Raw genomic sequence first — 14,625 nt, 5'->3', positions numbered from 1 at the left:
GCTGATCCCAAATCAGTCAGGAGTTAGAAGTTGGACTTTAAACGTTTTTCATTCAAAGCAACTGGGTCTGGGCCTCGCCTGACCACTCCTTTGTTCCAGTTTTATTACTGGAGTTTTTCCACTGAGTTCCCGCCTGAGTTTTATGACTTTGTTTGAGATTTGGGGCAATCAGCTGCTAGTGGCTAAAGGGGTGTGGCTCCACCGTTTTACCAGCTGATAGCTGCAATCGAGACATCAGCACAGGAGGGTTCTCTTTCCATTTAACCCAATTTGCACATTTTGTCCATAAAACTGCTGGTTTGATCTTCATAGACACTAAATGCACATATATTTTTATTTTATTAATATTGTTAGGTAGTCATTTTTATTCCCTTTGTGTAGAACAGTGCTTGTTAGTTAGGTGATGGTGTTTTGGCCCAAATAATGGTATATCAGAATTATTTGGCTTCAATAAAGTGAGAAGTATTTGTTTATTTCGTGCAAGAGTGATTTATCTGTCAAAACAAGGTCGAAGTTCCCCCACCTTCGGTGAAGTGGTGGAATAAACAGTGACATTTTGTGGTTTTGGTTCATAATTTATCAATTATTAATGATGAATAGCTAATTGTAATTATTAAAGAGCTTTGAGCCCATAATCACAACACCAGAGGACATCTCTGTTTTCTATTTGTAAGTAATGATTTTTGGTTAAGAAATAAATGTTTTCAAATTTTGATTTTAAATTATAATTCTTGATAAATATTAATTAATCAATAATCATAATTTTTACAATGGGCACACCTATCAAACGACCAAAAAGAAACTTAAAAAGAATATTAACATGACATAATATAGATATTGCTGACTGACTCAACATTTGTGTGGGATATTTACAGATTCAGTGTGACTCATGCAATCGGTGGTACCACTGGCAATGTATGCACATGGATCCTGCAGAAATGCCAGAATAGATAAGAATGGCGCCAGACTGCCTGTTGTGTCACTGATAAAAGTATTCATTGTTTTCAGGTTTTGAAAATGTTGCATTCTTTTTCCCCCAAGTTAGATTTAGATAATTTTTTGGGTGATAACTGTTGTTCCTTTTTTTAACTTTCCATTTATCTTAAAAAAAAGTTTGCAAAGTTGTTTAATATTATAAGCTATGTTGAATAAAATACATGTTGCATAAAGAATTATGTTACTTGCCTTTAACCCTCATCAAATGTACATATTAATTTTACAAAATGAAAAATATCCAGTATATGCATTCTAAAGTACTCAGGTTATAATATAGAAAAGTGTTCCCAAACGGCTCCTCAAGTAGGTTGGGAAGGGGGAAGCGGGGGGTACGTCATGCTGTTAAAAACGTATCTGAAACATTATACATTAAGGTAAAAGTTAGATTAATTAACTACATTATAGTCATTCAAATGCAACATATGTCCGCTCCAAGTTTCTTGGAGCCCGAAGAAAGCATGACGGACCAGAATGGAACAGAAAATTGGAGTTGTTCCATAAATTGACAGAGAACGACGGCGAGCGGGTCCATCGACGGTGACGTTTAGAGTAGTCACGGAGAATGTGGAACCGTTCTCATTAATTAACATAACAACGGAGTTGCTCCGTCGGTCGGAATGGAACAGAGCAGGAACGGAGGATGTGGAATTCTTTCACCTCCCTCTTCGCAGGTAAGAAGGAGCCGGCGGTGTTGGTTTTGTGAAATAAAGTAAATTTTAAGGTTTCATGATATGTTAATGTCAAACTCTCTAATTATGGTTACTGTAAGTGCGTAAATGGAAATTAACACAACGCATATATATATATATATATATATATATATATATATATATATATATATATATATATATATATATATATATACAGGCATAGACTTAAAAAAGGTACTGGAAACATTCCTCAGAGAGTTTGGTCCATATTGACATGATAGCATCACACAGATGTTGCAGATTTTTTGTCTGCACATCCATGATGCAAATCTCCCGTTCCACTACATCCCAAAGGTGCTCTATTGGTTTGACATCTGGTGACTGTGGAGGCCCTTTGAGTCCAGTGAACTCATTGTCATGTTCAAGAAACCAGACTGAGATGATTCGTGCTTTATGACATAGCGTGTTATCCTGCTGGAAGTAACCATCGGAAGATGGGTACACTGGTCATAAAGAGATGGACATGGTCAGCAACAATATTCAGGTAGGCTGTGGTGTGGACACGATGCTCAATTGGTTCTAAGGGGCTCAAAGTGTACCAAGAAAATATCCTCCACGCCATTACACCACCACCACCACCAGCCTGAATCGTTGATACAAGGCGGGATGGATCCATGCTTTCATGTTGTTGACGCCAAATTCTGCCGGAGTCCAACATGCACCGGGCACAGGTCCGACATAGTGTCGGCAATGCAGACCAAACTCCGGCTCCTCTTGTACAGAGACCGGAGGGCGCCTAATAAAGGGCCCCTGATTCCATACTCCTGGAGCACCCCCTACAGGGCACCACAAGGGACACAGTCGAATGCCTTCTCCAGGTCCACAAAACACATGTGGACCGGTTGGGCAAACTCCCATGAATCCTTGAGTACCCTGTAGAGGGTATAAAGCTGGTCCAGTGTTCCACCCTGCTCCTCCTGAAGCCGAGGTTCACCTATCGGCCGGACTCTCCTCTCCAATACCCTGCCATAGGCTTTACCTGGTTGGCTGAGGAGTGTGATCCCCCTGTAGTTGGAACACACCTTCCAGTCACCCTTCTTATGAAGGGGGACCACCACCCCACTCTGCCAGTCCAGAGGCACTGTTCCTGACCGCCACGCAATGTTTAAGAGGTGTGTCAGCCATGACAGACCCATCACATCCAGAGATTTGAGGTACTCAGGGCGGATCTCATCCACCCCGAAGCCCTGCCACCGCAGAGCTCTTTAACCACCTCGGTGACTTCAGCCTGGGTGATGAAAGAGTCTAACCCTGAGTCCCCAGCCTCTGTTTCCACCTGGGAATGCATGATGGCAGGATTGAGGAGATCCTCGAAGGACTCCTTCCTCCACCCTATAATGTCCCCAGTTGAGGTCAGCAGCCTCCCACCCCCACTGTAAACAGTGCTTCCCCCTCTTGAGGTGCCGGATGGTTTGCCAGAATTGCTTGGAGGCCAACCGGTAGTCCTTCTGCATGGCCTCACCGAACTCCTCCCAGGCCCGAGTTTTTGCCTCTGCCACAGCCCAGGCCATGGCTCGCTTGGCCTCACGGTACCCGTCAGCCACCTCAGGAGTCCCACAATCCAACCACAGCCGATAGGACTGCTTCTTCAGCTTGACAGCGGATAACCTAAGGCTTTATAACTATAAGCTTTATCAAAAATGAAATGTTTAAGCCTAGCTTTAAAAATAGACTCCATGTGTGAAAAGGATAATTTTAAATTCTATTCTGGATTTAACAGGGAGCCAATGAAGGGAAACTAAAATAGGAGAAATATAGTCTCTCTTTTTAATTTTCATCAGAACTCTTGCTGCAGCATTTTGAACCCTGTGGTACACCAAAATTAACCCTGGAGTTTGAAGATGATTTATCATTTACATGAACAAACTGGAGTCTGTCAGACAAATAAGATTTAAACCAGCCTAGTGCTGTTCCCCTGATCCCTACAGCATGTACCAGCCTTTCTAATGGTGCGTTCACATCAAATGCGGATTCTGCGAATATTTCGCCTCATTTGTGAACTTTTGCCTGCTTGACATTCCGCGTGAACTCTGTGTTGGCATTTGGCAACAAGCCGCAATGCTTCACCACGGACATGGATTTCACGGATAATTATGGTGTTTTACCTGTGGAGAGCCGAAAAATGCCGCCGACGTCGACGTCCCTGGGTTCACCGGATTCTTCAAGGGCAGGAACAGTTCGGAGAGTACCACCACCAACTCCAGGAGCTGCGTCTGGATGACGATCGATTTCAGCGGTACTTCCGTCTATCCAAGACCCAGTTTGAAGATCTGCTGTCCCGTGTTGGGAGACGAATCGGCCTCCAGGACACCAACTACCGGCACTATATCCCCGCTGCTGAACGCATGTCCATCTGTCTTCGGTGAGTAAATAAATCTCAGCTCAGTAAAAAAACAGCTGATTTTTAATGTCCACAGCTCCTAAATATAAGATATTTGTGCCTAAACATAATCAGGCCAGGTCCTTTCTATACTTGTCTCGGTAAAAGTAATTAGTTGAGTCATACAACTCTGCCACTATTAACTGGTCCTCCATCTTCACTGACAACTGCTTCTTCTCCACTGCGGTCTTTCACCCTACGTCACAGCCACAACCTGATTGGTTGACGCGACGGGAATTTAGGAAAAAGTTCCGATTTTTCAACTCGTTGTTGGACCACTTGTTTGCTGAATATTGGATCATTTGCACGTTGCTGGACGCCACTATGCCTTTCCGTCATCGGCCATTTTGTACCGCAGGATAGTCTGTCCTACAAAACACAGCGGCCACTGCGACTGATATGACGGGGCCGTCCCAGGTCTGACGTCACAGGAGGCAATATAGGAAGGCAAACATTTGAAAGAAGCTGCTTTTCACGCTGGAGACCGGACCAGCTACTGAAGCGCATCATTCTGGAGAAGAGTCCCAAGTGGATTTCATTCATTCTCCTTCGTTGGCCAACAAAAAATTCATAAAAAGAGGTTTCTGGAATAAGAAGGCCAGAAATTTCACTTTGCCGATCGAAGACGTGAGTTTAACACATAACCAAAAAAAAAAAAACCACGGAGTTTCAAGGAGACGGATCGCCACCTTGTTTTATCCAGTCGACTCCTGACGGTCAGATCATATTTTCTCTGGGCAGGGAATAGGAGGTTTTAGTGCGATTAAAGTCGCCATTTAGAGTCTAATGTGTTCTGAATTGTATGTGCATGCCATTGTTTTGAAACATGCTGGTACTTTTGGAGGCCGCTGTGTCTCGCAAGTGTGTCTTTACCGTGTGAACACCTGCGCGCAGGTGCACTGTGAAACTGGACTGCTATAATAACCTTATAGTGAAAATCAACCATTTTCTTTGTCTTCAACTTTACTGCTTACTGGCTTGCCGCCAAAAGTTTTATTACCCTTTGTCTTCGGGGTTTACAACCTTGCTGGGGGGGGGGAAGGTTTATGACTGTGCATCTCACTGAGCTACAATTTCTGGCGGGTTGCGCTCCCAAAGCTTCGTTCAACACCCACTACTGTTTTGCTTTAGTTGTTGTTTAGTTAGATATTTTACCCCCTTTTTGTGTAGAACTATGCATGTTTGAGTAGGTGAAGATTATTAAATTGGAAGAGTGGATTGTATCAGGCTGTGATTTAATAAATATTCACATAGATAAAGAGAAGGCGTTTTGTGTTTATTTTGTGCAAGAGTGATTCGTCAGTCAAAAAAAGGTTAATAGATCCCCACGTTTTGGCAGAAACGGTTGATTAAACAGTGACATCTCTGGTAATTGTTATCAATTATTACTGAGTATTTAACGGTTGTAATTATCAAAGGCGTTGAGCCACAGTTACAACACCAGAAGACATCTCTGGTCTCAATTCAAAATGTTTTTGGTTTTTTGGTTAAGAAATTAATTTTGTCAAATTATGATTGTTAATTATAATTCTTGATAAATATTAATTAATCAATAATCATAATTCCAACATCGTTCTCGCTCCGCTCCCGCTTCGCTCGACGCGCCTTCCGGGCCGCGTCCTCCGTCTCCTTCACACCGCGCCGCTCTGCTCCTGAACGCGGCTCTACATTGGGATAACATGTAAATCGGCAGCTCCTATCGCAGAATCCGCGTTTGGTGAGAACGCACCATAAGAGAATATTGTGATTGACTGTATCAGATGCAGCACTGAGATCTAACAGGACAAGTACAGACACAAGTCCATTATCTGAGGCTAGGAGAATATTATTAGTGACTTTCATCAGAGCTCTTTCAGTGCTATGATGAGCTCTGAAACCTGACTGAAACTCTTCAAACAGGTAATTGTTGTGTAAAGTCAGAAAGGTCTTCGGGAACCACCCCACACTCGAAACATCCCAGTCTCCTCAGTAGGTAAAGTCTGCTCTGACCATTCCTGGAAAGAGCATCAATGTTGTGACTTCAATCCATTTTTTTTGTTCAGGTGAACAGTCAGGTACTTATAAGACTCCACTATTCTCAATGTCAGTGGCGTACGATGGGATTCATGACTGGTGAGTTGCCGACCCCTTTGTAGTTGGATGTACAAATTCATTAACCCAAAATAGAGATCAGTCCAAGTATGCATGGTGATGTTCTTGAACTCTGACTGTCAAGTGTTCATCAGAGAAACAGCCTGGGGGAAGAAACTGTTTCTGTGGTAGCTGGTTTTAGCAGACAGCGCTCTGTAGCGCCATCAGAAGGTAAAAGTCTATATAGTTTGTGTGCAGGGTGTGTGGGTTCTGCAGAGATTTTAGCTGCCCTTTTCCTGACCCTAGACCTGTATAAATCCTGCATAGAGGCAAGGTCAGCTTTGATGATTCTCTCTGCAGGCCTGATTGTTCGTTGCAGTCTGTACCTGTCCTGTTTTGTGGATGAGCCAAACCATACTGAGATGGACGAAGACAGACTGAATTATGGAAGTGTAGAAGATGACCAGTGGCTCCTGTGGAAGGTTGTACTTATGGAGTTTCCTCAGAAACTACTGTATCTGCTGAGCCTTCTTCCAAATATTGTCTATGTGTGAGGACCATCTCAGGTTTCAAAAAAAGGTGGTACCTAGGAACTGGAAGTGGTCCATAGCAGACACAGTCTTGTTGAGACTGGTGAGGGGGTATGTGGAGGTGGTGTTCTCCAAAAGTCCACCATCATCTCCACAGTCTTGAGTGGGTTAAGTTCCAGGTGGTTTTGACCATACCAGTGTACCAGCCGATCCACCTCCTCTCTGTTTGCAGACTCATCACTGTCCTGGATTAGTCCTACAACAGTGGTGTCATCTGCAAACTTCAGGAGTTTCACAGACGGGTCTGCTGAGGTGCAGATATTTGTGTAGAGCGAGAAGAGGAGTGGGGAGAGAACACAACCCTGGGGGGCGCCGGTGTTGACGGTTCTTGTGCGGGAGAAGATGCTCCACAGCCTCACTTGCTGCTGTCGGCCTCTTAGGAAGCTTGTGATCCACTGACAAGTGGAGGCCAAGACTTTGAGCTGGATGAGCTTCTGGTGGAGGATGTCTGGGTTGATGGCGTTCAAGGCCAGGCTGAAGTACACAAAGAGGATCCTGGCGTACATCCCAGTGTGGTCAAGTTGTTGCAGGATGAAGTTGTTGCAGGATGAAGTGAAGTCCCAAGTTGACTGCATCATCTGCTGACTTGTTTGCCCAGTAGGCAAAATGCAGGGGCCCCAGCAGGAGGCCTGTAATGCCCTTCAGGTGTTTCAACACCAGTCGCTCAAAGGATTTCATGACCACAGACATCAGGGCAACAGGCTTGTAGTTATTTAATCCTGTGGTGGTGGATTTCTTCAGTAATGGGATGATGGTGGATTGTTTGAAGCAGGAGGGAACCTCACACAGCTCCATTGACTTGTTGAAGATCTCAGTGAAGATGGGTGCCAACTGGTCGGTGCAGGCTTTCAGGCATGATGAGGAGACATCACGTCCAAAGGCCTTCTTTGTTTTAAAGCGCTGACAGATCCAATTTACATCTTCCTCTGAGATCCTAAGTGCAGGCAATCCTGGCCTGCCTATACAGGGCCTGCTCCCCACTGCTGTGGGCCTTTTCCTTATCCCTGCGCAGCTGCCTCAGAAACTGATGTATGATGTCACCACCTCAGTAAGTTGGTTTAAATCAGTGGTTGAAGTTTTCAAAACAGTCCAATCTGTGGTGCGGACTGTTAAAAAGTGGACTGATAAGTCAAAGCAGGCCTGTAACATCTGCTTTGAATCATCAGTCTATTTTTTAAAAGTCTGTACCACAGATTTGGAAGCGTTTCTTTTCTGCCTGTAGGTTGGGATGAGATGGACCAGAGAATGGCCAGAAAGTCCCAAAGCAGCCCTGGTGGCAGCATGATATGTATCCTTTAAAGTTGTATAGCAGTGGTCCAGAGTGTTTTTATCCCTGGTGGTACATTTAATATGCTGTCTATATTTGGGAGGGTTCATTGGAGAGCTTTGCACAGTTAAAATCACCAAGACCAATAAGGAGAGAGTCTGGATGTTTTTTCTCCACAGAAATCATACAATAAACAAATTTATAGAACAGTCAAGTGGACAAATTGATTTTCTCTCATTATTGCTAGTATTTTACTTCTCATGATGACAAGTGAGGCACAGCCATTTGAACCAAGAGGAAAATTCAACTTCAGTAGCAGGTTTCAACCCAAGGAGGATGGCACTAAGACGGTTGGAAAACAAATATTGCAGAATTAAACAAGTTTACATGAAAAAAAAAAATGCACAGTAACATAAAGATAGCACCCATAAGACCCAAGTTGTACAGTTTATCTGCAAAACAAGTTGATTTGGGGTTTTGTTCAACTTTAAACTAATACTTTGCTTAAAAACATTTTGATTCAGTTTCAGTCTAAATTCTATCATTGGTTGAATGCTCTCTATTGATTACTAGGAGCAAGTTTATTTATTTATTTTTTTAACAACCAATCATAACTCTTAGAAGACAGCGTCACACCTAACAACGGGACCAACCACACCTCACTAGGATAGGAATTTCCGCCGTCTCCTCGGTCAGAGTCGCTCTCAGCAGCGAGCTGAATCCCTCTTAAGCTAGGTGTCACTGTCAAATGTTTTTGGGCTAAGATAGGAGCTCTCTGAGAGGAGAATCTTTGTGAATACAGACCAAATTGTTAGGACATCTGCTGTCCACAGCCTTCTTGAGCTGACACTCAAAATTCTGGTCAAATATCATTCTGCCCCGTGGCTTGGAATTCAGAAACCTCTTTTCTTCTGGTGAAGGCATTCTATTGTTACTTGGATGTATGCTGGGACTCACTGTGATACTGAAAATTAAAATCCTTTTTTATCCTTTTAACAGACATCTTAAAGTTTTGGGTTAAAAGTGACTAGCAATTAGATTTGGTTATAATTTCACCTTCCTTGAATAAAAACCCAATTCCATCAGGAGAAAAGTAACCCCAGATTAAAATGTGACAACCGCTATGTTTCACTGTAAGTATGGTGTTCTTTTAGGAATGGTCAGTGTTGTTATTGGGTCAAACTTACATTTTGTAATTGTAGCCCAAGGTTCCAGTTTGGTTTCCTTATACTAAAACACATCCTCACACAATGATTTAGAAAACTTTAGCCAAGTCTCAATATTGTCTTTTGAAGTTTCACTATTGTTCCATATTTTCTCAGTTTATTGATGAATCTCTTTAATTATCCATGGGATATTCAGTACTGTGCAAAAGTTTAAGGCAGGTGTGAAACAATGCTGTAAACAAAGAATGCTTTCAGAAATATAATTGATGATTGTTAATTTTTATCAATTTACAAAATGCTAAATGAGCGAACCCAAACATACAGCCAAGTCATTAAGGACTATCTTCAGCATAAAGAAGAACAAGAATCACTGGAAGTGATGGTATGGCCCCCACAGAGCCCTGATCTCAACATCATGGAGTGTGTCTGGGATTACATGAAGAGACAGAAGGATGTGAGAAAGCCAACATCCACAGAAGATCTGTGGTCGGTTCTCCAAGATGTTTGGAACAACCTACCAGCCGAGTTCCTTCAAACTCTGTGTACAAATGGACCTAGAAGAATTGATGCTGTTTTGAAGGCAAAGGTTGATCACACCAAATATTAATTTGATTTAGATTTCTCTTTTGTTCATTCACTGCATTTTGTTGATTGATGATCTATCTATCTATCTATCTATCTATCTATCTATCTATCTATCTATCTATCTATCTATCTATCTATCTATCTATCTATCTATCTATCTATCTATCTATCTATCTATCTATCTATCTATCTATCTATCTATCTATCTATCTATCTATCTATCTATCTATCTATCTATCTATCTATCTATCTATCTATCTATCTATCTATCTATCTATATCTATCTATGAAAATCACCTACACAGTTATGACCCAGTGAACTTCTTTGGAGATTTTTTGGGGAATAAACCCACTCTGCTGGTAGGTTTTTGCTGATTTGCTGGAAGTCAGTATCACATTACAGTGAGCACGATGCATGAGTAAGTGGGTGGGTGCTTTGATAGGGTGGGTCTGGTGTGTGGGTGTGGGCTTCGGTTCGGGTCCCTTGACACTCCTGGGCCCCAGAAACTCCCAAAAAGCGTTCTTGGGGTTAGCGTGCATGCTCCCCCTCCTGACGTCATGTCTGGAGGCAGGCGCTGACACCGTTCACCTCCAACTGAGGAGCCCTGCTGGAGTTCTCCTCTCGGCTCCTCTGACTGCAGGCCGAGTGTGACCACGTTCCAAGTTCTTCTGGCGGTACATGTCCTGCTTAATTTGAAACTTTTTTCTCATAAGGAATACATTATCTTCCTAGAGGATCGTCAACTTGAGCTGGAGGTCGCTGCTTATTTTATTGTTTTATGAATACCGAGGTTTCCCTTACTCGCCAAAAGTAAAAGGAGTGGGACACGGACTCCTGCTAACTTTCTTCTCCTCTCCAAGGATAGTTGTGGATATGGTTTGGGTTAGATGGGGCCTCCTTCTCTCCTTCGGTTTGTTTCTCTCTCCTGTGTGTGACTCAGTGGAGCGGCAGCAGAGTCGGAGCGGCTTCAGGAGGGTATACGTGCTACAGCCTGGTCCGGGCCCGGGGCCCGGTTCGGCTCCAGGGGAAGGCGGGGCGCGTGTCAGCTCCATCTCTACACGCCACGGTCAGTCCGGACAGCCTTTGGCTTATAATGTAGAACTCACAGGAAACCTTGGCAGCCAGGTTCGAATCCGCAGGATGGGGAACCCAGCGGCTGAAGCCTCACAGCAGCAGGAGCAGAACCATCAGAACCAGCTCATGAAGCTGTCCGGGTAAGAGGAAATAACGGGTCCCTCCAAGACTTCATAAAACTGACGCTTTCTGCTGTTTTGGTCTTTAGATGTATCAGCTATCAGACTTAATTTGCTTTGATGTCCAGTTCACATGCTGGCATGTATAAATGGGATACATCTTGTAATCCCTGCAAGTTCTGCTGGATTCAAAAACACCAGCTCTATCGAAACATGCGGCACCTTCCTTTTCATTAAAATGTGTTCCTGACTTAAAACAAAGTTTACATGAAGGAATTCGTATGTATTCTTGTCGTTTGTTATCATCAGGTCAGACCTTAAAGAGAACATTATATCGGTATTGGCCAGTAAAGGCCCAATTGGTGCACCTTTATTCTCCATGAAGCTCTTGTGTGATCTTGCCCAACAGTTGTGGATGTGCCAGGGCTCTCTGGACCTGGCAGGACAGACATTCAACCTTTTTATAGCATTCTCATTGGTTCACAAAGCATGCTGACCTCAAATAATTTCATATTTCCATTGACAAATTTATAACGTTTTTCGCCTTTATAATTTTTGCAACTTTTAAAAAATGTTCTCTTTGAAATGAAAACAGTTTAAATCAGTACTAAAATATAAAACCGTGATTCTGTGAACTTTAAATTCTGCTTTGATCAAGTTGTTATCCAAAACTACTGTTTCTTGATGTTTATATCGAAATTCAGCTTCTATCAGACACATTGATCATTACAGTTTAATGTACATTTATATACTATTAGTTATATAAATGTTTTCAAGAGCTCATTATTTAAACTTTTTGTTGTTTACTTGTTATAGAGTAACACCCTGATATCAAACTGTTCATTACTGGGACTATCTGCTCAGGTAGCCACCCTTACCGCAGCTGCTTAATAGACATATCTCTCATGTCTTGCCAAGCATGTTTTTTGTTACTTCTCTTGTTAGAGGAAAAAAAAAAGTGTCAGACCCTTCTTTCAGACAGCTGACCGGCATTGCACAGCAACAGGTATGGGCGGGGCTGTGCTGTATTATTCTTTGTTGCATACAGCAGAGAAACCCCCAGTCACTACCACACTTTCTCTGGAATCTCATATTTAATGCGACGTATATGGTTTGATGGAACCATAGGAACAGTATGATAGAAAATAGAAACTGTTCTTTTTTAAAATGATGACACCTGCAACTAAGGTAATGCTTTGCCATATTATTTATAACATATACTTTCATCTTGCCGATCTACAGCTACATTAGGTAAATTCTCCCATCCCATGGAAATGAGGGATGATGAGATGCTACCATAAAGTCTTAAGACAGTGTCCAGATGCTGGCTGTGTGCCTGTGCTGCAGCTTCTGTGTTTGTTCATGGGGTTAGTGCTCAGAGTGGGGCTACTGCTGTGGTTCAGTCTGTGGTGCTGTGGGTATGTACCGCTGTGCTAATTTAAACTTACTGCCTGTAACAGATGTGCTGCCAGAACACCAGAGGACTATGCAGCAGTCAGTCTGCAAACAAACACAAACAATTCCGACTACAGCCTTAAGCACACCTACTTTTATTTCTAGAAATGAATATAATATGAAATGTATTTCAGAATGATTATTTTGGTTATGTATTTCTTCAAAAGTAATCCAGAAAGATAAAATGGTGAGAGTAGGAAAGCTTAGTGCAAAATGGTGCCTTCTGTTGGAATTATGAAAGCAGAACTGAAACAAAAATTTGATGAAGTTAAATGTTAAGTTGTTGTGATTATTATTATGATTATATTTAATTAAATAATAATTTGGTCTGTTAAGTTTTGTCCTGTAAATACAAGCTAAATAAGGCGAAGGTATTAGGACTGTAGGAAAAAAGGGTGAAACAAGCTCAGGCAAATCTCTGCACACACATGGAATAAATTCACACAATTTCTTAAATACAAGAATTTATTAACAAAAATAATTCAACTCAAAGTCAAACATATTTCAAACAACAAACTCTTTACTATGCTAGAACAATTCAATTAAAACTACCAAGCAGAATGAAAGAATAAGGAAGACCAATGAACTATATACAGTAAGAACATTCAATGTCATTTAATGTTTGAGAACCAAGGATTATCTTGAGAAATCTGGAAATTTAGTTAAGTTAGTCTATGAACCAACTTAGACATTAATTGTTATACCTTCAAACCACCATTCACAATGCAAATTCAGATAAAACATTATTTAATAAAATAACAAAGAATGATTTGTTGAATAAAATCAACCTTCTGGACGACTAATTCTCAATGGTGTTTGATTAGCTGTCTTTATTTAGTACAATAATATTTAAGAATATATTAAGGAAATGTGAAAATAATATTTAAGGAAATATTATTTTGAAAAAGAATCAACAGCCTTTCTAGATAAATGATTCTTATCCAGCCATACCTGAATCACGTGTTTAGCCTTAGCTGTTAGTGTAGCGGAGGAATGCCTCCGCTAGGTAGGGGTGATTAATAAGAGCCCAGCCTGAAAGGTTAGGAGAATACAAGAACTAAGTCTGTACTGCCCAAGCACAAATAGCGCCAGTACCTACAACAGTACATATGTGGTTACCACCCTGAATCAGTGTCTAGCTAAATTGCTAATATATCACAGTGGGCCTTGGCTATGGTTGAAACACCAACCCGTAGTCAAACTAACACCACCCTCTCTCTGGTTTCACCTGATCAGAAAGGTGGGGCGCCCCTACTTCAGGAAAGCTCTGCACACAGAACTCAAGAAAACAGTGAATAACCAGGACAAAAACCCTGGGGATTTATTTTGGTTATTTATTTTGGTTATAACCAAAATAAAAGTGAACAAAATAAATCAACTGACACTTCAAAAAAAGGTGGAGGAAATATCCAACAATTTACCAATAAACACAGTAGCAATTAATTTGTTCCTGCTTAATGAGGAAGATAAACCATAGATAAAATACAATAAATGTCATGTCATTTTCTACAGCTTCTTGCATAGTGGGTCGCGGGGAAGCTGGTGCCCATCTCCAGCAGTCTATGGGTGAGAGGCAGGGTACACCCTGGACAGGTCGCCAGTCCATTGCAGGGCATAAAATACAAAAATTGAAATAAGTTAAACTGTCCTTCACCAGGTCTGGGTCAGCTAGGATAATTTGGTCACCACTGCAGTCCTCCTAGGAGGTGTTACACATGTGAACAGTTTAGCTGCAGTGATGACATCAACCTGAAAATCAGTTCTTACAGAGTCACAGTTCTACTGCAGCCCTCCCATTCTTGGCTCGGAAAACAAGAGAACAAGAAAAGAAACTGTAACTCATTCCTAGGTGCATAACATCACAGACACCAGGGCGCAGGCAGCAGAAACATTTACTCACAGTAGGAGGTGGGAATCATCCACTGAGATGACTGCTGAATGGCAGGGCATCACTTGTTCAAGAGTTAGTCTTAAAAAACCCTCCTAAACCAGTGCGGAATCTCAACAGATCTGCTGTCCATGTCCTCTGGCTCCTTTGTACATGTGATAAATTGTCTCCGGCTGGCTGACACTAGGATGTCCGCAGTGGAGAAACGTCTTCACTGTTCTCCACTTTCTCTTAAAAGGAATGAGTCTCAAACTGTTGTAAACTCTCAACACTTTTATTCTAAATAAGGCAGAGGAATGGGTACAGAGAACAGCGCTGATGGCT

The 14,625-nt window shown here is 42.0% G+C and overlaps 1 protein-coding gene across 3 annotated transcripts in view; it reads left to right on the top strand.

The window, feature by feature from the left end:
• Positions 1-10,300: 10,300 nt before the first annotated feature.
• ltbp1 (latent transforming growth factor beta binding protein 1) overlaps positions 10,301-14,625 on the top strand; it is a 260,233-nt gene continuing 255,908 nt past the window's right edge. The window contains exon 1 of one of the 3 annotated variants that reach the window (XM_047351281.1): positions 10,301-10,979. In XM_047351281.1, the coding sequence (XP_047207237.1) occupies positions 10,639-10,979 (341 nt within the window). In that variant the 5' untranslated portion in view covers positions 10,301-10,638. The remainder of the gene's footprint in view (positions 10,980-14,625) is intronic. The other 2 variants (XM_047351282.1, XM_047351283.1) reach the window with 2 other exon arrangements.

This window comes from Girardinichthys multiradiatus, chromosome 22, assembly GCF_021462225.1.
Source record: "Girardinichthys multiradiatus isolate DD_20200921_A chromosome 22, DD_fGirMul_XY1, whole genome shotgun sequence".
In the NCBI taxonomy this organism is placed as follows: domain Eukaryota; kingdom Metazoa; phylum Chordata; class Actinopteri; order Cyprinodontiformes; family Goodeidae; genus Girardinichthys; species Girardinichthys multiradiatus.
Note: the sequence above shows the minus strand (reverse complement) of the source record. Positions and strands in the feature narration are given on the sequence as shown.